Source organism: Vulpes vulpes, unplaced genomic scaffold (assembly GCF_048418805.1).
Source record: "Vulpes vulpes isolate BD-2025 unplaced genomic scaffold, VulVul3 u000000644, whole genome shotgun sequence".
Taxonomy (NCBI): domain Eukaryota; kingdom Metazoa; phylum Chordata; class Mammalia; order Carnivora; family Canidae; genus Vulpes; species Vulpes vulpes.
This window is the reverse complement of record NW_027325787.1, coordinates 1,708,277-1,734,355: the sequence shown is the minus strand read 5'-3', so window position 1 is coordinate 1,734,355 and position 26,079 is coordinate 1,708,277. Positions and strand designations below refer to the sequence as shown.

The 26,079-nt window shown below is 56.6% G+C and overlaps 1 protein-coding gene across 2 annotated transcripts in view; it reads left to right on the top strand.

Moving 5' to 3' along the window:
* The window catches only part of CCDC88C (coiled-coil domain containing 88C), a 121,582-nt gene that overhangs the window by 52,718 nt on the left and 42,785 nt on the right, over positions 1 to 26,079 (top strand). For both annotated transcript variants that reach the window (XM_072745575.1, XM_072745573.1), the window contains exons 5-13: positions 12,379 to 12,437; positions 13,213 to 13,296; positions 15,507 to 15,647; positions 16,033 to 16,217; positions 16,815 to 16,896; positions 17,258 to 17,416; positions 21,317 to 21,463; positions 22,134 to 22,278; positions 25,625 to 25,809. In XM_072745575.1, coding sequence (XP_072601676.1) covers positions 12,379 to 12,437; positions 13,213 to 13,296; positions 15,507 to 15,647; positions 16,033 to 16,217; positions 16,815 to 16,896; positions 17,258 to 17,416; positions 21,317 to 21,463; positions 22,134 to 22,278; positions 25,625 to 25,809 — 1,187 coding nt within the window. The remainder of the gene's footprint in view (positions 1 to 12,378; positions 12,438 to 13,212; positions 13,297 to 15,506; positions 15,648 to 16,032; positions 16,218 to 16,814; positions 16,897 to 17,257; positions 17,417 to 21,316; positions 21,464 to 22,133; positions 22,279 to 25,624; positions 25,810 to 26,079) is intronic.

Below are 26,079 nucleotides of genomic sequence, written 5' to 3'. Positions count from 1 at the left end.
GGCACAGTGTGCTGGCTGGCTGGGCCTTGTTCCAGTGGAGACCTGGTGAGTGCAGGTCTCTGACCGCCTAGGATCGGTGAGGATCCAGGAAGGCAGGAGGGACCCCATGCAGGAGTGGCTTCTACAGAAACTGAAGCCTTCCTCTGTGGCATCTCATACCCTGTTCCCGTGGGCATCTGGCCACCCCTGTTTCTGTCCATATGAGAGTATCTAGAGCTGCCTCAAGGCTTTGGGGAGAGTACCCTGAGGGGCCGGCCTAGAAAGTTTCTCCAGAGAAGCTGTGTTTTAGTGCCATGGCCCTGGGAGCTGCTGGAGGGTCTGGAGGTGCCAGGTCGGGGTAGCCAAGCGTTGGGTCACTTTACTCCTGGTGGCTGTGCTGCTGGGTGCCGGCTGCCTGGTGTGTCTACTTTTCTCTCTGTGGGCCCAGAGGACGTGAGGTTTCATGGGTCTCCCCGTGGTCCCCAGCGCAGCTGGCTGTGGTCACTCATGGCCTTAGCAGAGGCTGCCCAGACCCACCTAGAGGCTCCTGGCAGCAAACGCTGCTCCCCTCTCTGTGTATTAGTTAAGGGGGAACCTGATGTTCGCCTTCCCCTGGCTCTGGCTTTATTTCATGGTTCCCCAGGTAGCGGATGCCAGATGCCACCCACGCAGGCCCCAGCCCAGGCCCCGGCCCCGGGGGCAGTGGCTCCCCTCCCATTTCTGTGGTAACGTCAGGAAGGTGGGGGTCTGCTTTGCTGAGCAGAGTTACGCTGCCTGACCTGGTTTATTCTGGGGGCTGGTTTTATGGGGGGAGAGATGCCTGTGGAAGGTTGGTGGTTCAGGCATGGTTCTAGGTGCTGCCTGCCCCGGAGACACCCCCTGCAGAGGAGCCTCCTTGTGTGAGCCCCTGGTGAGCCCGCCCTGCGCTGGATGTCGTGTATGGTAAACACATACAAAGGGGAGCGTGCTCCTGGGCTGTGACCGTGCCAGCCCATTGATAGGTGAGAACACAGAGGCTCGTAGGGCTTCGGTGGCAAGCCCTGGGTCACGTGGCCCGCAAGTAGACCCTGCAGCCCGAGCTCCCTGGCCATATCACACACAGACGAATCAGGTTGGGCCAGTCATCAACCCTCTGACCTACGGAAATGGCAGTGGCATGTGGTCCAGTCTGGCGTTACACACGTCCCACTGCCCCATCCAGCCACCCTGTTGCCCCGTCGTGCTGGGTAACTTCCTACCCTCCTCCTGAGGGTACCTGTGGTCTTCCCTGATGATGTCCCCCTGCCGTCTGGAAGCCCATACTCTGGAGGCCCCTTTGCCAGCTACCGCTGCACCCTGGAACCCTGGCTCCTGCCTCCCTGCTCAGCAGTCTCTGTTCCAGCCTCTGAACCACATGGAGCCTGAGAGGGGTTGTCCATACGCAGAGCACACGGGTCTCCTCTCAGGGTCTGCTGCTGAGCAGAAGCCTCTGCAGAGATGTGGACACTGGATCTTGCTTTTACTTTTTTTTTTTTTTTAAATTGCTTTATTGAGGTATAGTGTGCATACCGTAAAATTGACCTGTCCTTGGTATACAACGTAGTGGCTTTTTTTTTTTTTTCTTTTTTTGTCATAAGTGTCTACAACTATGCACTCTTCACCACAATTCAGGCTTAGGACACCACAGGGAAGCTGTTTTTGAGGCTCTGACAGGTGCATGGGGTGTCCTGGCATCAGATAGGATCAGTATACATCAGTCAGAAAGGTGGTGTCTCCTGCTCTGAAGGACAGGCTGGGAAGAGACTGGGGGGGTTGGCAGGCAGGGGTCTCTGGGGGCATGTGGGGGGCGGGGTGGGTGGTCTACGGGCAGGGCCTGCATGGTCACGGCCCTGGACGTGGGAGCTGGGTGCGTGCTTGCGTAGGCTCTGACCGGGGTCCCGGGGCCCCCTGAGCAGGGGGGAGGTCAGCAGGGGAGGCCCATCGGCAAGAAGGTGCAGAGACGTATTTATGGAATAGTGTTTCCTGCTTTAAATTGTAAAACATAGATGAGTGAAGCACTTTCGGTTTCTTTTTAAATAAAGACCAAAGTTGATTTCTTTTTTGTGTGGTTGCCTAGAAGTGGGTTTGGGAGGTGGGAGGGGTGCTGCTTTCTTCTTCTTTCTTCTTTCTTCTTTCTTCTTTCTTCAATTCTGCCCCACGTATCATCTTAGGAGCATGCCTGTGCTCTCTTTGGCTGATATTGATATTGTACTGTTATTTATAACATTTCAGTTTTGGGGTTTTTTTATTAAAAAAATTTTTTTTTGGCAAATGTACCTCAACGGAGCCATGTGCCAGGGGCAGGACAGAGCCCAGCAGGGCATCTCGTCAGACACACACACACAGGGACACTGATCCTGAGACACTGAGTGTTTGTCCCCTGCCTCCGACCTAAGGAAGGGAGATGTCACAACTCCTACCCTTACGAGAGCTTCTCTGTGTGTCTAACCAACCTGCCCCCCACCCCACGCCACCCGTGGGACGAAAGGATGTTCTCTTTTCTTCTGCCTTGGGTGGGATTCAGGGATGCTCAATGATTGTGAAGAAGAACTTTCAGAGACTTCAAGTCATTGTTAAAAACCTCTCCTCGATGTCTGGCTCTCCTGGCCCCAACTCTTCATCCTGTCTCTCCTCTTTTGCACCTGAAATCACCTCTCTGCAGTGTCTATCTTGTGGTACACCTGTGGTTTTGCAGCTGTCCTCATGGGCTGTCAGGGGCATCTGTCCGGGACCTCATCGGGTGGACCCCACATCTTGGAGCCTGGCCTGGGGTCTCCTAGGACCCAGCCCTGAGCCCCTTGATCATGTTCGTATGATGGCCATTGGCAGGAGAGCCTCACGCTGGTGGCCCTCAGGACTGGGTACTGTAGGGTGTCCTTCGCTTTGTGTCGGCTTGGTTGAGTCTCGTCATCTCCTGTCGCCCACATGTGTTCATCAGGCTTCCCTCTTCCTGCCACAGTGACCTCTTCCCCATCTGCCCTGGCCTTTCCCATCCCCATGTTCTCAGCACAGGCCATGGTCCTCTTAACTGCGGTACCGCCCTGTCCCCTGGCACTGGGGCCTGCGCGCACTGGCCTCCCACAGCTGGGCTTGCCCTTAGTAGGCATTGCCTGTGTGCCCCTCACCCTTCAGGATCCCAGTCCTGTCCTGCTTTGCCTTCCCCTTGTTCACAGTGTTTATCACTCTCCAGATCTTTTTTTTTTTTTTTTAATTTTTATTTATTTACGATAGTCACACACACACAGAGAGAGAGAGATGCAGAGACATAGGCAGAGGGAGAAGCAGGCTCCATGCACCGGGAGCCTGATGTGGGATTCGATCCCGGGTCTCCAGGATCGTGCCCTGGGCCAAAGGCAGGCGCCAAACCGCTGCACCACCCAGGGATCCCACTCTCCAGATCTTTGATCGTTTATTTTCTCATGTCGGTCGCAGGGCTTATCCCCCAGCCCACACACGATGGAGTCTCCCACAAGGGCAAGAATCTTTGGGTTTTTTCTCTTTTTTTGTTGCCAGTGTCTTCCAGGTGTCTAGAGCAGTGCCTGGCACGTAGCAGGTGCTCAGTAAATAAAGCACACATGCTGCAGACCCACCTTTGTCCCCTCTGGTCTCCTGTCCCCACTTCCCCAGTCCTTCAAGTGGGCGCTCCCGATAGGTGTTAAACACATGCTCCTGCAGATGCCGAGGTCGAAGGTCAGCAGTCAGGGCCGAGCCAGAGTCAATCTCCACCCAGTGCCATGTGTTGATCTCCACCCAGCGCTGTGTGTGGCTCGGAAGCTGCCCTCACCCTGCCATCTTGCCAGCTGCACATCCACGTTCAGCACGTTTCCATGGTTTATCAGAGTCTGTTCTGGAAGAAGTCATGAGAACCACGACAGGATGATGTCGGCTTTATCCGTAAAACGAGGGATGGTTTTGGACCAGATCCAGACCAGCTCCCCGGCCCCTCCGCTGCCGGGCCCTGTCACCTGCCACACAAAGAAGACTAGATTCATCTGACAGGAAGCCAAGGGTGTTAGCAGATTAATTTCTCCGGTGAATCATTCAGCAGGCGCTCGGGAAGAGAGCATTGTATCCACGGGCAGTGTAGTTTTCTGACTTGTACGTGGCTGATCCACGTGAGATGGTGAGAATGGAGGAAAGGCATCTCACGGGTGCGGAAACCCAGCCTTCGAGAAGGCACTCATGCAGAGGCTCGCAGCCTGTGGCCGTACAGGAGAGAAGCACATCTGTCGGGCATCTGGGTGCCCCGGCGGGATCCCAGGCCCTGGGAGGGGCTGAGCCCGTGCCCTGCACAGGGCTGTCTCAGCACAGCTGGACATCTGAGGATAGCCTGGGTGGTTCCAGCGTGCTGGCCCCAGGTCTTCCATGTCCCCTGTGTCCTGCTGGTTCCAGGAGGGCCTCTAGCACAGAGGAGGCCCCTAGGGGCATTGGCGGGTCTGTGTCCATGGGTGCTGTGTGTACCCTTCCTCCCAGCTCGTTGCAGAGGAGACCCAACGGCCTCTTGCTAATCCTCTCCAGCTTGTGTTTCTCCTGCCACCTGCTGGGCCCAAGGACCCTGGAAACAAATAGGTTATCTCTGCGGAAGGAGCCCCCCAAGTCCTGGTCAGGGCAGGGGTACGTGGGAGGCAGTGTTGGTGACGGGTAGACCTGTTCCAGGGTGAGAAATGGTATAAGCACACTTTTGACGGAGTGCCATGAGCTCTGCGTGGGCAGGCTGGGAAGACTTCCTGGAGGAGGTGCATGGCCGTGCATCAGAAGGGAGGGTGTCCTGGGATATGGGGGCTCTGAGGGGTGGCACGGCCCTGGGAATCCCATGACGGGCTTCATGCTCCATACACTGGGAGGAAGTAAGGCTGTGTCGCAGGTGAAGCTACCTCCCCAAGACCCTTGGGATTTAATACTTAACCCTCTCAGCATTGGGTGGCTATCCTGCCAGGGGCGCCGTGGAAGTGCTTTCCAGATCCCACAGAAACCACCCTCGTAGTCCTCACCGCACAGCTCTGCCTTCTGGTGACAGGGAGCTGGTGCCAGGCTGCTGGGCCCACAACTGGCTCACCTCCGCTGTGGCAGCCAGGGGACAGAGCCCAGGGCCCGACTTACTAGGAACAGTCTTGTCGCCCCTAGACCATTCTCCTAAAAACCGCGGGGGCTGGCTTCCCTCCCCTGCCGTCTCCCCGCGGTGCTGCCCCACTCACCAAGCGAACTGGTGGCGAGCATCCGCCGTCCGGGGTTAAGTTAATGGCACATTCTTGCCTTCTTTCTCCAAAACTTTTTTTTTTTTAATTTTTTATTTATTTATGATAGTCATACAGAGAGAGAGAGAGAGAGGCAGAGACACAGGCAGAGGGAGAAGCAGGCTCCATGCACTGGGAGCCCGACGTGGGATTCGATCCCGGGTCTCCAGGATCGCGCCCTGGGCCAAAGGCAGGCGCCAAACCGCTGCACCACCCAGGGATCCCCTCTTTCTCCAAACCTTATTTATTGTTTCATTTCTTCCCAACTCTGGTCTGGTCTGGTCTCGTACACGTGTATTTTTATTTTGGGGGGTTTATGAAAACCTCAGGTCCTTTAAACGAAGAGGGGAGGGGTAAGCGAACGAAGGGAAGCCGCCCTCGCAGCCCTCTGCTCCCGTTTATGCTCCGCGTCCTCTCCTGGAGGGGCCGGGCTCAGGGAAGTCGGAGGGCGCCGTCCGGCCCTTGCTGCGGGGCCTCGGGTGGGGGGTCCCTGGAGCCGAGGCCGGCTCTCTGCTGCTGCGGGCGCGGGGCGCTGGCTCGCGGCGGGCACAGGCGGGCACAGGCGGGCGCGGCCGCACGCCGGCCTCCTGGGCAGCCCGAGGGCTCTGCCTGGATACCAGCCTTTGTTCAGTGGACCGTGAGCGACGCTGTGTACACACGCTGCTGCCCGGCTCTGCCCACGCCATGGCCGCCCACGGGACTGCTCCCCGGGGCCGGGGCCACCCGCGGACGCCGGACCAGACGTTGTTTGTGAGAGGTCTTTGTGGTCACCGCTGGGACTGGGGCTCCGGGTTTTCTGCCTGGGGCGGGGGGCTGCAGGGACCCTCCCCCGCCGTCTCCCGCCTGTGCCGGCCTCTCCTCTGCAGCCCTGGCCGCCGGCTCTCAGGCTGAACTCGGGCCGATGCTGCCTTTCTGGTCGTCTGTTGTGTGGCGGAGAGTCAGCGGCCACCTGCTGTGGCCCCAGCGGCCCGGGGCCTGGGAGTCCTTTGTGTTGGCGATGCTGTCCAGGGGCACAGTGGGGTGCCTTCAGAGTGTTGTCCATCGTCTGGGAGCAGCCGCCTTCTGTCACCGGACACTCGGTGGTGCTGGGGGATCCGGGGTTGGGGACGGGCTTGATGTGCATGGTGGACAGACCCTGAGACGGGGGGCTGCCGGTCAGGGTGTCCTTGGGAGGCCCCTGCCTCATTTCGCACGGACACGTGACTCCGTGCCTACCAGAGTCCACCCGTGATAACCATTTATTTAATAATTAGATAAATCGGAGAGGGGGGTGCCTGGTTATGCTAATGCCCGGTGGGGGCTGCATCCCGGGCATCAGAGAGCTACATGAGGCTTTCACAGGGTCGCCCTTCCGATGGTGAGGTGGGGCATGGAGGTGCTTCAGACCGCACACACTGGGACAGGTACGTAGAGGGTCCACATGGGCCCCCCCACCAGGAGCTCACCCTCCATGCTATTCCTCAGCAGTGCCTGCGAAGGGGGCCCACAGAGCTGGGCCCGCATGCCTGAGTCTCCGGTGTCATTTGACATCGAGGAGACGTGCCCACGGTCGTGCTCAGGGCAGTGCTGTTTTCATATTCACGAGACGGCCCCATGATCATCCCAAGGAAATTGGTGTGTTTTATGTAAGAAACTGGAATGAGCATAGCTGGGAGACTGACTCTGGTACGGACGCAGGGGAGAGCAGCACGGAGAATTATTAGGGGAAAATATGTGCGCACGTACACGTGGTCTCCGTTCCAGCAGGGAAGGAAGGTGGACCAGTTCTCTGTGTTCTTCTACCATGGATTCAATGTGCTGTTTTTGTTTTGTTTTAGATTTTGTTTCTTAGAAACTGTGGGTGAGCGCACAAGCAGGGGGAGAGGGAAAATCGGGCTCCTCAATGAACAGGGAGCCCAAAGCAGGACTTGATCTCAGGACCCGAGGATCATGCCCTGAGCTGAAAGCAGACGTCTGCTCACCCTCAGAGTCCCCCGGGCGCCCCCACGGATCCAGTGTGAGCTGTTAACGTGACCAGTTAACCTCCTGCATGCTGGGCGCCCTGGGATCAGACACTAGACGAGGGAGAGCCTTGCTCTGGGCAAAACCGTACCTGTTCATAATGGCAGTTTTGGAGGAAGGGATTGGTAGGGAGTCAGGGTGAAGCAGGCAGGGACCAGCTCCGAGTTCTGTAGCTGCGCCCGTCCAGACCTGTTCTTGTTTGTAACATGGAGAGGATACTGTCCTGGGGATTAAATCAAACGATGGCCTGTTCTGTGAGGGGCACGTGGGGAGGGCAGTGTCTGCTCGAATAGGCCCGTTTTCCAGGTCGTGAGGGTTAAACCCTCAGCCTTGCAGGCGGTTTGCAGGGCCTGGGCTTGTGGTTGTGGAGAGCTGAGTCGGCGAGACAGGGAAGGAGGTGCGTCACGACTTTGGTCTTACAAGGAATCCCTCTGCCTCCCTCCCGACCTCCGCCAGGCAGAGGATGTGCAGCGGGGGCAGGAGGAGCTCTGTCTCAGAAGGAACCGTGGGCACGTCCTTGCCTGAACGCCCACCTCATCCCTAGGTGGCTGGTTATTCACGACAAGCTTTATTTTCTGTATCCAGACACCAGGAAGTGTGAGCATTCAGATGGCTGCGTCTTAGAGAGTCAGGGTAGAGCCAGAAAGGACTCCAGAGATGACATTCGGGGCATGGAGGGTGGGTTCAGTTTCATGGGTCAACTTCTGTTGATGGGCAGTGGCTGTCATTTGCCGTGTTCAGAAGGGTTCCGAGGCCTCCTTCCAGGCTCAGGGAGCAGCTGTTCTGATTGATGAACCATGTGTCCCCCAGACACAAGATTAGAAAGGGGATTCTCCAGCCCTGATCTCCACGTCCAGCCTCCCTGTTAGAGGCTCGCGTGCTCTGACCGTCAAGCTATGCTTCTGTCTGTGCACCCCCACCGCTCGTGTAATAGCAGATACTCGTCCTTTTGTCTTGGAATCTGACTGCTTGGAACATCTGGAAGCCTTATACGTAGCTCCGACCAGCAGGTGCACCCTGGCTCTGCAAGGAAAGACTGGGGTGATTTTCTTTGTGTCAAGGCCTCAGGAAGCAGGTAGTAAGGTTTTTGTTAGGCTCGGCCATCAGCTTGGGCTCTCTTGGGATCCCCCCGGCTTGTGGGTAGGTGCAGAGGGTGTTGGATGTGTTCAGCCCTCCCCCACCCCTCGGTTGCATGTGACTCAGTACAGAGATCCACACTGCTGGGGACCCTGTCCCCATCCCTCACCCTGGGAACCCATCCTAGTGAGCTTAACCACAAGGCATTTAGAATTTGACAGACACCCTGTGTGTACCCTTACCCTTACCCCTGGGCCTTGTGCGAGCTCCTCATTCCTTCCTCCCCCCATCACCCCTGGGCCTGAAAAGCTCTGGTTCACCTTCCTCCCTCATAGCTCCTCAACCTTGGGTCTCAGGGCAGAGGTTACTTCCCTTAGGAAGCCTTGCCTGGGCCTGACTGTGAACTACATGTCCCTCCTTTGGGTTTCCAGGGCATGTCAGCTCTTTAAGAACTGCTGGTGGTCTTGGTCCGAGCCCAGCGGATGGTGTTGACTCTGGTTCCATCCTCTGCTAGCCCCTGGCATGTAGTAGGCGGTTGGGAGGGAGCCATCTGTATGGTTTATTTCTTCTTCTCTCTTTTTCATGAGAGAGACACACAGGCAGAGGGAGAAGCAGGCTTTCTGCGGGAGCCTGATGCAGGTCTCGATCCCAATCTCTGGGCTCACGACCTGAGCTGAAGGCAGACGCCCAACCATTGAGCCACCCAGGCGTCCCAGGGTTATTTTCTTCTTTGCCTTCCTTAACGGTGTCACTGAGCCAGTCTTACTGGTAGGCACCCAGGACAGACTCTTCTCGTCTGTTGTGATACTATCCAAAACCCACAATCTGGCAGATGTATGAAAATAGCAGTCGTTCTTTGCCTTTCTCATGAAATCTTGAGACAAACTGGGCATCCACTTCCCAGGAGAAACTTGGGGGAACTTGTGCTCTTTTTTTGTTTTTTTTAGTTTTTATTTATTTTATTTTTTAAAGTAGCATAGGAATCTGTGTAGTGATAAAACCATCGGGATGCAGTTGTTATAAGCCAATGTTTGTATTCACTTTGCCTGGTGAGACTGAGCAGACAGCATCACTTCATTTGAATGGGGGGCAGAGGTGGGCGCCTGGGCGGCTCCATAGGTTTAGCATCTGCGTTCAGCTCAGGTCATGACCACGGCCCTGAGATTGAGCCCTGTGTCAGGCTCCCTGCTCAGCGGGGAGTCTGCTTCTCTCCCTCTCTGTCTCTCTCACTCGAAACGTGAAATCTTAAAAAAAAAAAAAAAAAAGAGGGCAGAGGTGAACATCCTAGTACCCTGTTCACCACCGAAAAGTTGTTTCAAAAAATCTTTTCCCCATGAAAATTTTTCTAAGACTCTCTCCCTTTAAAACCTTTGCCCCAACTCTTTTCTAAAACGTAGCAAACAGGAATTCCATACTTTTCTAATGGGTGTGAGTGAGTGAGCGGGAGAGTGACTCACGGTTGGCATTGTGTGTGGCTGCTGGGTGCTGAGGGAACAGAACCCTTTGTTCTTTCCCCGAGCAGCCACAGAATGTCGTTGGGAGCCCTTTGTGTGTGCGCACACGGGGTTTCTGGTCTCTTCCCTGCAGTCAGGTAACTGGCTGGTGCTCCTGCCATTGGCGGTGGGCCTGTTCAGTGCTTGTTCTCATGGGTAGTTTGATGCTTTTTTCTTTTTTTTTTTTTTTTTAAATCTGCCGTGAGCTGGGAACATGGATCATCGGAGTAGTTTAAAGTATTCTAGAGTATGATATAATTAGGACCTTTGGGGCCTTGGCTGTGAATCGGTAAAGATTCGCCGGGTGAACTCTTGCTTCTGTCTGGGCTCACCTGAGACCTTCCAGATGCATTCTTCCTGCGTGTCTGCTCCCTGCTGGGTATCCACCAGGAGTGTGGCCTGAGGAAGGTGAATCATCACAGGCAATGGCTGGGGGCAGGGGATCTGCACCTGTTATGTGCACCCTGCTTACAGGACAGTCGCTGGGTGTCCGGGGACTGACCTAGGGGACAGCAGAGAGAGGACTCTCAGGGTCTGGATGCAGCTCTGTGGCCAGGGAAAGATTTTCATGAGACAGATTGCAGGCTTCCAGTATGCAGGTGGGCATTTCCTTGTTATCAAAACTAAAATCGGGATTGATTGTCGGTTCCACTTTAATACAGAAGTTAGTCATTGTGGTCATGGATTTACTTATGTCCAGGTTAGAACCTCTGAGGCCAAATAAAAGGCCTCTGGTTAAAAAAAAAATGCATAAAAGTCTGAAAAGCTTTCCATTTCACGCATTGATCTAGTTTTGCACCTTATCAGCAAGGAGAAGGGCTTGACCATAGTGTGCTGACGGGTAGTGCCAAAGCTTCATCCTAGGACTATGGAATCTGTGCTCTGGAGGGTCCCTGAGGCCAGCCCCACCCCCTAACCCTTTCTGCCCACCTTCAGTGGTGGTGGGGTGGTTACAGTTTTGATTGAGCAGATGCTTAACCCCCATTTCTGAGACTCAACTGTGATCTTGGGGAAAAGCTGTTTTAAGCTGTTTGTCAGTTGAGAAATCCTAGGACAGGATCGCATGTCTCTCCATACACGTTACACCCAAGAGACTAGAAATGAAACCCAACGCTAATTCTTGGGACTCAAGTTTGTTCGTCCCAGCAGTTGTTGGGGATACATAGGGCTGTTTTTGCAGGGTGAGTGTGTGCTGGTAAGTCTGTCAAGAAAACCAAGCTGTTTGTGGCACGTCCCTTCTCCCCCACATAGAACAGGACCTCCTGTGGAATTGTCAACTGCAAGTGACCTTGCACATCACCCCGTTCATCACATCATAAGACACAGAAACCATTCCGTAGATATGGAAACCAAGCCTGCGAGGCAGTCTGGCCTGTCAGGGTCACGCTGCTTCTGGTGACCGGGCCAGTCCTGAACCCGGTACCTGACTCTGTTTACGTGATTAAAACTGAAGAGGAAGGCACCTGAAGATGCATTCAACCTCCAGCATCATCGGAAAGATGTGGTGCAAAACGGTGAAATGAGATTTTCTGGCCTCCCTGGCACAACAGAGAGAGAGCAGTAGGATGGAGGCGTGGGAGATTGGGGACTAGGACCTGCTGTTTTTCGGTTGTGAGAAAGTCCAGTGGTAAAGCCTTTCTGGAGAGCCATTTATTAAAGAAGAAAGTAAGGATGTGCATCACTAGCCACGGAGGTGTTCTCTGTAGCATTGTTTAGATTAAAATAGCGAAAACTAGAACCTCTTGAAGGGGATTGGGTGAATATGTTTGTGGTCTTTGCCCAAAGTCAACATGATTCTATCAAAAATGAGGTATACATAGGGGTGCCGGGGAGGCTCAGTCAGTTGGTTCAGCATCGGCCTTCAGCGTGGGTCATGTCTTGGAGTCCTGGGATCGAGCCCCGCATCGGGCTCCATGCTCAGCGGGGCGTCTGCTTCTCCCTCCGCCCCTCCCCCTGCTCATGATCTCTCACAGGCACACGCTCTCTCTCACTCTCTCGATTTTTCTCAAATGAATAAAATCTTTTTTTAAAAAAATGACACGTGCGTGTTTGGGATTTGCTTTAGAATACTGCAGCCAAGAACTGAACCAGAGAACACGGGGGAGGCAGCGAGCTCACATGCAAACTGTTGACAACAGGGAGCTGGCTGATGGGGTGGGGGTTTGTGTGGGGCTCTGCACAGTGGAAAGGTAGAGTTGTGTACAGACTCCTCTTGGAGGGCTCAGTATTTCCCGTGGGGATTATCCTCTCCCCTTGTGCTTCCCACGCACCAGAAAGGGCTGCTGATACTGAGGTTCATTCATTATCACAACAGGATATGTCTGCTCTCGGCATGGAAAAGTGCCACAAATAGCTATGGACAGAATTCCCATTTGGTTTCAAGAATAAACCCATCCAAAGAAAACAGATGGAGTGCGTACACCTAGGCGGATGTGGCTGGGCGGAAAGAGTACTTTATTTCTGGCTAGGTTCCCCCCCCAACCCCACTCGCCCCCTCGCCCCGCAGCAAACACAGATCGCTGGTGAAATTTCATGAACAGTTGAGCTTCATTACATACGTTGCTCTTTTGGTTTAGGGAAGAGCATGGAGGAAATAAAGAAGCTGCTGCTGCTGGTGCTGGGCTGTGCTGTCCAGGTAGGGGCCAGGCCGGGCTGAGGGTGGGGAGGGCCGGCTCTCAGCCATCCTGAGGGAGGAGTGAAGCTGCCACAGGGCTCCTGAGACAGTGGTGGCCACAGACTCTGGCACTGGGCACCTTGGGCCAGAGGGCAGGTAGGAACCCTGTGGGCCAGGATGCGGTTAGCACGCTGTCCCCATTACAGGGGCATCTAGGGCACGCGTCAGTCAGCTGTGGCCTGTGGGCCAGATGGACCTGCCACCAGGTTTTTGTAAGTGGCATTTTGTGTGCACACAGCTGTGCTGACTCCGTTGCATACGCTCAGTGGCTATGTTCATGCCACAGTGGCAGAGCTGAACCCATTTGACCCCCCAGTTCTAAGACTCCCCCCTCCACGCACACATCTGGCCCTTTACAGATGAAGTTTGCCAGCTCCTGGCCTAGACCAGGTGGCCTAGTGCTTTACCTGCTTAGGAATCTCCAGGAGAACTTATTTGCAGAGCAGATTTTGGCTTCCCATACCACTCACCCCTCCCCACCCTACTCACTGTTCAGTCTGGCATGAGCTTTTTAAACATCACCCAGTCCCTGCCACAAGTGATACAGGTAGTCCGAGCGACGTCTAGAGAAACCTCCATGTGAGGGCAGATAGAACAGGAGCATGCTGGGTTATGAAAGAAAGTAAAGCCAAGTGAGGGGGTGGGAGGGGCAGTTCATTTTGAGACTGCATTTCGGTGAGGGGGCCATGGGTTGCCCTCTTGTGGTGCTTCTGTTAATGCCCGCAACCTTCCACAGTGTGAGAGGAAAGAGGAATTTATCGAAAGGATCAAACAACTGGACATTGAAACCCAAGCTGGGATCGTGGCCCATATACAGGAGGTAGGTGTGAGGCTTTTGGGGGGTGTGGCTGTGGACTGCTGCTCCCGTGGTCACCTGGACGGGAGCGCTCTCCACCAGTGAAAAGCTTAAGAAAAACATGTCACCCATTAAGGGTCTTGCTAACGTTAGGCTTCAGACACCACAGACAGATTGATTCCATTTGGAAAGGTAACCATCAGCGAACTAAAACGGGGTAAAAATAAGGAAGGTTTTTTTTTTTTTTTAAACCCTCAATCAAGTCGTCTTTTGTCTCCTCTTCTTGCCTAATATGGACTCAGACTATTTTTAAGAGCTGTCAGCGTGGTTAGGCTCAGAATTCAATTTATAGACCCTGAAAACGTATCCTGGCAAATGTCACCCTGCTGGGAACGGTTGATCTTTATAGAGAGTTCTCCACTTCCGTCAGTGACACCAGAGAAACAGGCAGCCACCGCTGGGGAAGCTAAAAATCCAGCGAGTCCCAGGGGGGTACATCCAGAGACCCTACCTGCGGGGTGCAGTCAGGAGGGCCCTGCATGGAGGGCAAGCAGCCCCTCTGCCATCAGTCGACCTTGGCAGACGCGGTTTCCCTGGAAAATGAGCCTGTAGAGGCAAGTGCCCACCTGAAAATTCCCTGACCTCTCCCGGGCCCTCAGGAGACATGGTTCAGCCTTCAGGGTAATTGGACAGGCTAGGTAGACACACGGAAAGACAGGAGCAGGAGCCCCCCAAACAGGTGTATAACCGGCCAAGGTAGGTGAAGGCCGAGCACCCCTGTGCTGGCAGCACTGCTCTCCTGAGGAGCTCCGAGCCAGGGTTTGAAGCGGGAAACGGGTACAGCTCGCAGCAGGTCTGAGGGCGTCCGCCAAGGGACGTCAGTCATGCAGCAGAGATTCTCAACATCCCATTTCAGGGGCTGGCCCGGCTGTGAGCCTCAGAATGACCCCGCTTCATAGTTTTCTTTGCACGTCTGTGTATTCTGAAAACTGTTTATTCCAGGGATGGGGGTCCTTGAGATGGGTCTGTTCTTTCTACTCGCTGTCTTTCCTGGGCAGAGAGTAAGATACTAAGGAGAGAAACAGAGAAAGAAGATGTGTAGCCAAAAAGGAGTCCTGCATGGCTCTCCTCTGGTGGCTGGCAGTGGGGGAAATAGGTGGCTACTTCTTGGACATGCATGGGTCTAGACCCAGGAGAGGCCTTCTGGGTCAGACCCAGGGGAGGAGGGGGAGGAGGGGGCACAAGCCTGTGATGAGAAGCTCCTTGGGCAACTGAGGCGCACATGATGGGGCCCCTGTGCCCCCTCCCTCCGCAGAGGCCTGCCTTCTGCTGGCCTCAGTCTGGGGCAGGCCAAGCGGTGCCCTGTTTGGTGGGATGAGCTTTCTCCTGACCCTTCCTGATCCGAGGGATCTGTTTTTTCTTCTGTGAGGCGGGCAGGGGTAAGGAAGTGGATGCCTTTGGAGACGCTGGAGCCCCTGTCTTTTGTGTCTGTTTCACTATTTTCTGTATCCGTGTACTGCTCTGAAAAATCTAGGAACTTTTTTCAGATGTGCCTCACTGGGCTGGGTAACTCCGGTTTCTTTTTTATTCAGTCCCCTGTTGAGGCCCTGAGTGCACCAGCACGTCTCTTCCCAGACGCAGGCAGCAGGTGCTCACCGTAGGCCCTCTGCCCCCTCGGCAGGTCTGGATGGGGCGGCGGCGAGAAGGTCACGTGGGAAGAATCCACGGAGAGGCTGCCCCATGCCCAGCCTAGCTGTGGGCCTCAGCTCCCGCTTGATGGAAATGGGAAACTGATGATCTCTGGTGGCCCGTGGGGATGACATAGGGGCTTACTACCTAAAGGCTGCTTTAGATTATGAAATACTTCTCCCCAGAATAAACGGCCCAACACTGTGACACAAGACTGACTGAACACGTGCTGTATTCACGGTCGAGTTTGCAGAGGTAGCACGTGGTCCGACCCCTGCCCCTCAGAGCCCTTGAGATTGCCTCCCTCGTGGTGGAAGTGGATCCGAGGGCTGCTAGGGGAGTTGCTGTGTGTCAGGAGTGCTTGCTGGCTCCAAGGAGAAACCTCGGCCCCCTCCAGGGGGGAGCTGGAAGCAGGAGTGCTCCCAGTCCTGGGGCGCCCCCTCCAGTGGCAGGGAGCCTGGGGTGAAAGGTCAGGGGCATCCATCCGTGGAATGGGTAGCAAAGGGAGGTCGCTGGCCTCTGCAGCTCTTGCCGCATGCCTGCAGGTGACCCACAACCAGGAGAACGTGTTCGACCTGCAGTGGCTAGAGCTCCCAGACGTAGCCCCAGAGGAGCTAGAGGCCCTGTCTAGGAACATGGTGTTTCATCTCCGGAGACTCCTGGACGAGCGGGACGAGTGCACGGAGGTACGTGGCCTCAGCGCGGGTGGAGAAGTCCCTGGAAACGCCAGCCAGAGGGCCCTCCCCCATGCCCGTGCCCCTGGCTGCCCCCTGCCCCTCCTGCCCCAAACGACTCCTGTCCTCTTGACCACTTGCAGTGCCTTGTCTGCCTCCCTGGCAGTTTCCCTCCCCTCTCCCATCCCGTCCCCTGCCCTGCCGTGCCCCAGGGTGTTGCTGCAGCCCCTGCAGGGCCACGTGCTGACATGGCCTCTCCTCTCCTCTCCTCTCTCCCCTCTCCCCCCGCAGTGGGCACCCTCTCTCCCATCCCCTGCCCCGGGGTGTCTGCCGCTGCCCCTGCAGGGCCCAGGTGCTGACACAGCCTCCCCTCTCCTCCCCCGTCTGCCCACCATAGCTCATCGTGGACCTGACACAGGAGCGGGACTACCTGCAGGCACAGCAGCCTCCCAGCCCACTCAGGTCGTGCAGCGCCGAGTCCTCCCCCAGCCCCACCAGCAGCCTCTCCAGCGAGGACAAGCAGCACCTGGCTGTGGAGCTGGCCGACACCAAGGCCAGGCTGCGCCGTGTCAGGCAGGAGCTGTGAGTCCTTCCGTGCCCCCGCTGTCTGTCTGCTTCCATATGCTGTGTCTACACGATTGGGTCATGCGGCGTGTACCTCTGGGCAGTGCAGCCAGCCGGACGGCAGGGTCTGCCCCAAGCTGGGTCACGGTCCAGGCTCCTGCCAGTGCAGGTCACAGATGGTCTCCACAAGGGGCCTCCTGTCCACATTTGTCCTGTGTGGGGCGGGAATGACCACATGCTGGAGGGGGGATGCGGCTCACCCCATCAGGGGAACCTCTGCCCCCCCATTCCCTGCAGCAGGTGAACATCACCTCCCTGCCTCCCCCTTGGTGCCTGCCCAGCTGTGGGGAAAGCACCTGTGGCTGGGCCTCCTTCCCTGCCCCGCACCCTCAGGGGGAAGGTGTCTGGTGGGTGGGGTTTGAGAGCGGGCTTTACAAAGTTAAAAATGGGAAAGAATTCGAGTCAGGAACATTTTTGCAGGCTCCACGTGCCGACGGCCCTCCTCACTCGCCGAAGTCCCCTCCCCCTGTCCCTGCTTGGTCTCACGAGGTATGGGGGGCTGCTGGGGCTGCTGGCTGAGGAGCCCTCACCATAGTTCCTCCAAATCACCCCCAGGGAGGAGAAGACGGAGCAACTTGTGGACACCAGGCATGAGGTGGACCAGCTGGTGCTGGAGCTGCAGAAAGTTAAGCAGGAGGTGAGCGGGAGACCTGAGCATATGCCCAGGGTAGGGGGTTGTGACAGCGGTGGTGGGGGTGGCTGGGACTCCCCAGTAGCTGTGGCCCAGAGCCTCAGGAAGGCAGCATCAGAAGCTTCCAGCAGTGGCCTGTCTCTGTCCAGCTCGCAGCAACACTGCCCAAGAGCTGGTGGCTTGGGGACTGTGCAGAGTGACACTGTGACTTGGTGATGCTGTGTGGGACCCCTCCCCAGACCTGCCCAGCCTCCAGAACCTGGCTTCTCCTGGGAGGTCCTGGAGATGCACTGCAGGGCCTGGCCCCTTCTTCCCTCCCTGGAGAGGTGCCCTAAGCTGGGTCCCCCTGCCTTTTCCTGCTGTCCAGAACACCCAGCTGGCTGCTGACGCCCGCTCTGCTCGTGCCTATCGTGACGAGCTGGACTCGCTGAGGGAGAAGGCAAACCGTGTGGAGAGGCTAGAGATGGAGCTGGTGCGCTGCAGGGAGAGGCTGCATGATGTGGATTTCTACAAAGCCCGCATGGAGGTGAGCCCCTGCATGCTTGAGGCACCTGCGGGGTCTGGGGAGAGGGAGCCAGCTGGCGGGTCTGTGCTGCCTCTGGAGTAAACATCATCTGAGAGGTGGAGATGGAGCAGCGCACAGTGCTGTCTGCCACACCCCTGGCTGGGTGTTGGGTGGTGGGTATGGGTGTTGCATGACGCCTTTCCCCACCTGTAGAAGGGGTGCCCTGGCCTCGGGTGCATTAGAGCTCGCTCCCAGTGAGCTGCTTCTACTGAGATTTGGGAACCAGTGGTGCAGTGAGGGGTGGGGTGGGCAGTTGGCAAGGTAGTTAGGAGCTAGGTTGGTGATCAGTCTAACTCACCCCCAGCCCAGCCCCAGGGGTTTCCCCACATGCCAGCCCGTCCTTGCCGCTGCCCAAGGGCAGGCTGAAGTCAGTAGCCTTCTCCATTGTTGCTCATTGACCCCAGGGCCTTAGCACGGGCTGCCTTCCACGAACTCTTAACTGGCCATTCTGCCTCCACCTGTCCTTGTCCACATCCCCTGTCCGGGTGTCACAGTGACCCTTGTCAGACTCCCTCAGGCACCTGTGCATTGTTCTTGGGATACAGTCCACATTCGGCCCCTCATCTGGTGCTCAGCCACCTTTGGTTCCCCAAGAGATGCTCTGTTCTGGCCCCACCTGAGCCCCCTTCTGGTCCCACGGGGCCAGATGAGGAGAGGGTAGGCCAGGCCTTCCTGCTTCCCATTCCCTAGGCCCCCTGCCCACCCCTGGCAGTGCTCCTCTTGGGGTGTCATGCGCTCCTGTTTCCCACCCTGGGAGTCAGGTCGCTGCCCTACTGGCCTCTGACTTGAGTCCTGGAGTGTGTTGTGTGGCGTGGGGACGGCCTGACTGCAGGCCGCCGGGGTGAAGCCTGGCCCCCTCCCACTCTTGGGAATATGAAAGTTTATTGGAACGTTGCTCTGTGCATCCGTGTTGCTCCGTGCATCCGTGTTGCTCCCTACATCTGTTCCCGTGTTTTCGTGGCTGCTGCGGGGGGCACCTGCAGAGCCGAGTCGTCTGAGGAAGCTGGTGACCAAATGTGCGAAGCCATGGCCTGGCCCAGGGGAGCTGCGCAGCAGGGTTTCCAAAGGTGTGGTGATAACCGTATTTATGGAGCTTTCCTCACCTGCCAGGAATGGCGGGGGTCCGACCACATGGCCCCATGTGAACCTCCTGGTAGCCCCCTGAGCCTTAGGGGCTGCTGCCAGTTCCTTTCATCTCTTTCAGAGGAGAAAGCAGAGGATTGATCCATAGCTCGGGCCCTGCACCCCATCAGCCAGGATGCAGACCAGGCCTCAACCTGTCTGCCTGTCTGCAGGACCTCAGCTGTGATGAGGAAGGAAATCAGGGTGGTGGTGGGGTGGGGGGCTTGCAGACACAGAGGAGGTACAGGGTGAGGTGTCCTTCCTGATGGTTTCTGAGCTCTGATGAAACTGGGTGCAGACTGACGTTCAAGCATGCCGACCCGAAGTGGGGTCTGCAGGTCAGTCCCCTGCACTCCTGGAGCCAGGTGAGGTTTAAACTGGCAGACGCCGTGTGGAGCCTGGCAGTCTGCGATGGAGCCGGCCGAGCAGTGGGGGAGGTCAGCCAAGGGATGTGTTTACCAGGAGGTCGCCTGCTCGGGGTGCAGGGCCCAGTGTCCATCCCGAGCACACTCCTGGGCTGGCTCCCTGGTGCTGCAGATGCCTGACCCTGATGTGGTGGGTGCTATGGTGTGAGCACAGTGGGGAGGAGCCTGTTGTGTTTTCCATCCTGCTCCCCCATCCCTGCCTCACCCGGCCGTCCCCCACCCTGGTGTCAGGGGCTTGCTGGGGTCCTGAGGCCCTGTGGAGACAAGGACTTGCCCACTGCTTGGTAAACAGATGCTTGGCAGGTGCTGGACCAAGGGGTGTGCATGGAGTGTGGGGATGGGGCAGCCAGCCCACCTTCCAGGCCTGGGCACCGTGCACAGGGTACACACGCAGGTCAGCACAACGGACCTTGGCTCAACCCCCTTGTGTCAGTCATATGGAGGGAGGACTCCTTTGTCGAGGGACACTGGCTCCACGTCCCACGGCTCACAATGCACTGGCAGGCCTGGGATCTGGAGCCATGGGCCCACATTCCCGGTGTCTGTGCCAGGGCAGTGGCGGCAGCCCCTGAGCCCCTGGGGACCAGCCGTCGGGCCTGTGACTGCCTACATGTGGCCCCTCAGCTGTTTGTATGGCCGGGTCAGGCCTTTAAATAGCTTCCCGGTTCAGCTGAGGTCGGGTGTGCAGGGGGGTGGCTGGCGGGGCAGCTGCCCAGAGCCGCAGGCTGAGCCCTTGACTTTTGCCATGGGAGCTTGGGCTTGGCTTCCTGCAGACCCAGCTTCCCGGTCCTGAGGCCATGGGACACATGAGGCAAGCCCGGGGTACCTCTGTTCCCTGGTACTTAGTCAGCGCAAGATCAAGACTGATCCCAGTAGTGGCTGGAAGTCATCGTGTTCCCTCGGTACTTCACCCCTGGGCACCTTGTCTGTCCCTGCCTGTTGGAAGTCACGGGGCCCTTTGTAGCCCATGTCACGTGCCCTCTGACCGCCCCCTGCTCCCCATGGCGTGATTCAGCCGGCAGGTGTTACTGAACACATGTCTGAGGCCCACAAAGGCGGAAGTGAGCTCACGGTCTGGGGGAGGCAGGCTGCATTGCCTGGGTGCGTCCAGGCCCGACGGGCAGGATATGGGGGATTTGCAAGCATTTCTCAGAGAGAGCAACTTAGGCTGGGTTTTGAAGGCTGCATGGGAATTGGCTGTGAGGCTAAGGTGGCAGCCTGTGGGGTGGGAGCCGAGGGCCTGTAGTGACAGGATGGGGGGAGTGCTGGTGGTGGGCCTGCTGGAGCTCAGGGTGTGAGTGTGGGCAGTGGCTGGAGAGGGAGGCCGCCTTCTGGTTCGGAGCCCATCCTGTGCTCTGACTCCCGTGCTTTCCCCACTCGAGCCTCTCGGGGACGGGTTGCAGGCAGCCTAGGCTATTGGAGAGAACGCAGATCTGCAGCTCTCCGGCCAGAATTCACGCTCTAGCTTCACCCCTGGCCAGCTTTGTGACTTTGGGCTTGTTCCTTAATTTATCCACGAGAGTCTCTTCATCTGTAGGAAGGGAGCGTTGCTGCCTCCTTCTTAAGGGACAAGTGGTGGGGGGGGGGGGGGCGGAGGGGTGGGGAGCACCCAGAGCAGGGCCAGCTGGACAATGGGCGGGTTTCCACAGAGAGAGGGCACCTGGGTAATCCTGAGTCCCCAGCCCTTGACAGCCGCCTTGACAGCCTTTGATTGGAACCGTGACCGCTGACCACGCAGCACATGGCTTCCCCTCTACCAGGGAGCTTTGATGCAGGGCAAATGCAATGTCGTGGATAAGCAGGGACTACCCCATCGTGAGGGCACCAAGCCTTTAAGATCTGTGCTGTGGACAAAAGCAGACACATTCCCCTGTGTGCGTGTTTGTGCACGTGAAGGCGTTCGGGGAAACTCAGCCCCCCCCCCCCCCCACGTACCCAGTGGTGCTGGAAGGGCCCCGGGGAGAGGAGAAACCAAGGAGCCCCCCGTAACTGGGTGGGGGAGGTCAAGGAAAGGTGAAGTCAGTGGGCTGAACTTGTCGTTGCCCAGGGCAGAAGTAAGTCCAGTGGCCCCTCGCCCACGAAGTTTGCTAGGACGTGGCCCCTGAGCAGGTGTTCCCTGCAGAAGACCCGAACTCAGATGTCGTGATGCATGCATTTTCTTTATTTCGGTAGAGAGTGTCCGTGTGGCCTGGTGTAGAAGAAAGGGGAAGGTGTTGTGAGGGGGAGACCCTGCCCACCCCCCAGGGGTCTCGAGCCCCGGGCATGAACCCAGTACCTTAGTCTGACGGCTCTCGTGTGTGTCTTTGCCGAGTAGGAGCTGAGAGAAGATAACATCATCTTAATTGAGACCAAGGCTATGCTGGAGGAACAGCTGACAGCGGCCCGGGCGCGGGGAGATAAAGTTCACGAGCTGGAGAAAGAGAACCTGCAGCTGAAGTCCAAGCTTCACGACCTGGAACTGGTATTGCCAGCCCTCATCACCATGTCACACGTGGGTGGGCGCAGGTTGGGGGTGTACGCCGTGCCCCTCTCCAGGCTTTCACCCCCATCCCCACCTCCCTGAGTCTGCTCTGCCACTCCCAGGGGGCTGAGGAGAGAGCGGCTTGCTGAGCCCAGTGGGCCTGAGGGTGCAGCCCCTGGCGCCCACGAGACAGGACTTGAGTGCTCATGCTTCTCTGTAAGGGCGAGTGTATGAGTGTGTGTGTTCCAAGAAGGGTGGCTGCCTCGGTGTGGGGTGAGCTGGGATCCGGGAGCCTCAGCGCGTGTTGGGCCTGCTCCGGGACCACAGAACTGCCCTTCCTCATGGTACCTGCATTAAAGCTCTGCACGGTACGGCACTTTGTCCTGACGGCTTTCTGTTAGAGACCTCAGGGCTCCATCCGTCACCTAGGTCACCGGGGCAGGTGACCTTTGTGTGGCTGTAATGCTCACAGCTGGCCCTGCATTAGAAACATTTCCTTGAAGCTATAGGGTTTTTTAAATTTTGTTTTGTTTTGTTTTTCTGTTTTTTTTGTTTATTTTGTTTATTTTTTTTTTGGAAGTGAGCAGATGCATGGCGTCCCTTCATCCTGGGGAGAATGAGGGTGGGACGTGAGGGCTGGTATTTCATGCTTCCCCTCTCCCTGCACCAGGACCGGGACACAGACAAGAAGCGGATTGAGGAGCTGCTGGAAGAAAATATGGTCCTGGAGATCGCCCAGAAGCAGAGCATGAACGAGTCCGCCCACCTCGGCTGGGAGCTGGAGCAGCTGTCCAAGAACGCAGACCTGTCCGATGGTGGGTAGTGCGGGGCGTCTCGAGCCCTCCTGGCTGCAGCTTCTTCCTCATCCAGGGAGCTGAATGCTTGCCCCAGAATCCTCCCTGTCAGCCTCTCCATTCGCCCCAAGTAAATAGGATTTCCTTCAAGTGCTGTTTGGAACGGTTTCATTGCAGTTCTCCCCAAGGAGGACACGAGGGGTCTGGCTGCCTTGGTGTCGGGACATAAAATGCAAATTAAGTGTTGCCAGCTTTCTCATTTCCCATATGGACAGTCCCCGGAGCTTCCAGATTACAGCCTGCTGACACCCAGAGGACGTGTTAGGCTTATCTGTGGATGGTTGAAAGCCCTGCGTGGCAGGTGACATCCCCAGTGGTCATTAATCTCCACTATAAATGTGCCTTGGGCATTATTTCCTCTGCTCATTTGCATAATTGGGCAAGATGGATGCAGTGTGTTTTCTGCCTCTCTGGGTGGGGATGGCTGAGTGGCTGCTCCTCCCAGGCCCCGGGCCTCTTCCTCCCCCGCCTGGTGCTCCGTGCTTGTGTGGCCCCACTGCCCAGCACCCAGACACGTGTTGGCTGGGGCGGGTGGGTGGGGCAGCAGTTAGCACTGCAGCAGGAAGCCCCAGCCCTGCGCAAACAATAAGCCAGTTCCTTTGTTCAGAAATAGTACATATGCACCTGAGAGCGCCAGGGAACGCGTGCTCAGAACTTTACAGGGTGTCGGTAGGGCATCAGCTGGTTGGGGGTGGCCTGGTCAATTCTAGTAAATGTCCCTGAGCTCAATGGGAAAGATTGCCGGAAGCAGCTGGAAGGTTCCTCAGTCTCTGAACCTACGATCAGTTCAGTAAACTGTTAATCTGGGTGAAGTTAGTTGTGTGCATGTTCCAGGCGTCGTGCTGCGGTGGGGTCTGGGGTCTGTGGTTGAGGTCTGGGGTCTGGGTGGGGTCTGCTGGGGTCTGGAAGAGGTCATCCGGATTCCCTGCTCAGGGAGTCCAGGCCCACGGGGGTGGACCTCTGCCCCCTGGCGGAGCAGAGAGGTGGTGCGGGCTTCCCCGGGCCAGCTCAGGCCGTGCATGTTCCAGTGAGAGAGCAGGACTGTGGGCACCTGGAGCCTGCCTGTTCACGCTCCTCAGGACGTATGTGAGCCCTTCAGGTCAAAGGATATGATTCCCCTCAGTGTTTCCAACCCCTGGTGCACAGCCAGGACCTAAGGGGCATTGGTTTGAGCGGTGGTGTAACAGGAGCAGAGCCCACCCGTACTTGTGCGCGTACTGGGGCGGTAGCTTCTTGAGTCAGAACTAGTTGGCTAGGTGACCTCCTTTGAGCCTCGGTTTCCTTATCTGCAAAACAGGGGTGACGAAGCCCCCCTCACAGAATTGCCGTGGGTATGCAATGACAGGAGCTAGTGAAGCATTACGCTATGTTTGGCGCGCGAGCACTCTCGAACGGGTACCTTTCCTCTTCTTGTATTAAAACCTCCCCCCCCAACACACACACATACACATGTGCACACATGCACCCATCCCACGACTCTGATAGCTGGGAGTGCTAATGAGCATAGCACTTGGTAAGGAGCCATCGGTGGTTTTCGTGATACACTGTTGTGTCCTCATCATGGTCTCTGAGGCACCGTCTTTCACGGAAGAGGAAATAAGGCCTAGAATCAATTCCATTGTTTGACTCGTGGCCCCTTCACACTGCTTCTGAATGTAGAACTTCAGTTGGAGTGATGACAAAGTCTGGAGGTGGGTGGGCAGGCGCAGCTGTAGGACAGTGAGAATGTATCTGATGCCACAGTGCTATACACCAGGAATTAATTGAAATGGTGCGTTTTATATTCTGTGTGTTTCACCACAATTTAAAAATGTTATTTTTTCCCCTGGATGCTGCAGAGGGTCCTGTCCGAGGGACCGCAGGTTCTCTCTGAGTCAGCAGGGTGTGAGGTCAGGCTAGTTTCAAGACACAGCCCTCCATGCATTTTTCTATGTTGAGAGCATGTGTGCACGCTGGCGCCGGGGTGGTCAGCCCCACGGACGACCCGTCCACCTCCACTGCTGCCTGCCTGCTGTTGCCTGGGGTCGTTAGGACATGAGTTTGTTGGGTCTGTCCTGCCGTCCTGGGTGGATGAGGAGAACTCAGTGGGATGCAGATGCCTTCTAGTTCTTAGGGTCACGCAGAGGATTGAAACAGCATGTTGTGTTTCCAGCTTTGTGTGCTTTGCTATGAGAGCCAGCCCATGCGTCCCTCCAGCCCCTGGTGTAACAAATAGGAGCCAGGCAGGGAAGGCTGCCTTGGCTACATGGTATGGTGAGGCGCCCAGAGCTGAGCATGTATGCTCCTGATGGGACAGAGGACAAGACAACTCTGATCCCTTTCTTTTTATTTTTTTAAGATTTTATTTATTTATTTGAGAGACAGTGTACAAACAGGGGAGGGGCAGAGGGAGGAGCAGACTCCCCGCTGAGCAGGGAGTCTGACGAGGGGCTGAATCCCAGGACCCCAGGATCATGCCCTGAGCTGAAGGCTGACGCTTCACCAACGGAGCCACCCAGGCGCCCACACACCCCCACTCCAGCCTGATTCCTCCTTCCAAGGGCTTTCACATACATTCCTTTTTTTCTTTCCCCAAAAGCCCCTTGAGTTACCCAATGCCATTCACCTGCTGAGGCAGGAGGGGGCCAAGAACCCCCGTTCCTGACTCCTGCCCCCTTCTTCATCTGTGTTTGAGCTGTTTAGAAGCAGAGATCATCTGCCTTTCTCCATCTTTAGCTCACATTTTCATCTCACTTAGAATTTTAAACCGTATTTTACACATACATTTCAGTTTTTTTTTTTTCCTGCAGTACAGTTGTGAGATTACAGAACGTCCACCTGAAGGATGGCCAGTCCTGGGCCTACAGACCCCCCTGGCCACCTGCTGCTCATGGCAGACATAGCTAGTCGATCACCCCACGCCTCCCGCTGAGCCTCCCAGAGCTGGTGCAACACAGGTCACCTGTTTGCCATCTCTGTTGGTCTCTGTGGTCCTCGAGCTGCCCAGTCTGGTTAGCAGCTTGCAGGAATGGTTCTCCGCAGTCTGTACCTTCTGCGCTGGCTCCTTCACCATGACCTGCTTTCTTCTCAAGTTGCACTTGGTCCCCTGACCGACCCCAGCAGAGCCAGCAGGACCGTACCTGCCTGAGGGACACTGGGGTGCTGACCACAGCAGCGTCATATGAATAGGGGGTGATGCCCTTGGGAGCCCCTATTGGGCCCCTCAGATGTGGGGTGTGGGGGCCAGTGGCCTCATTTCCAGGCTGGGGGTGGAGAGTGGAAGCAGAGGCTCCTGGAAACCGGCCTCTGACCCAATCTTGCGCTTCAGCCTCCAGGAAGTCATTTGTGTTTGAGCTGAACGAATGTGCCTCCAGCCGCATCCTGAAGCTGGAGAAGGAGAACCAGAGCCTCCAGAGCACCATCCAGGGGCTGCGGGACGCATCCCTGGCGTTGGAGGAGAGTAGCCTGAAGAGTGGGGAGCTGGAGAAGGAGAATCAGCAGCTCAGCAAGAAGGTAACCCCGGCCCTCATCGGCAGGTTCAGCTGGGCGCAGCCGTGGTCCATTGTAACAGACAGACAAGAGTATCATTGCCGAGAGCATAGCCTGGCTTGTCCCTGTACCAGTGCTTTGAGGGTGTGGCCCCAGTGGGACTTGACCTCGTGTGTCTTGTCTTCATCTGTAGAATGGGGTTAACGGGGTGGTGAGGGTTATAGGACTCAGCATAGGCAGAGGGTCTGGCACCCAGGAAGGGCTCCGTGGAAACACAGGACTGGTAAAAAGCAC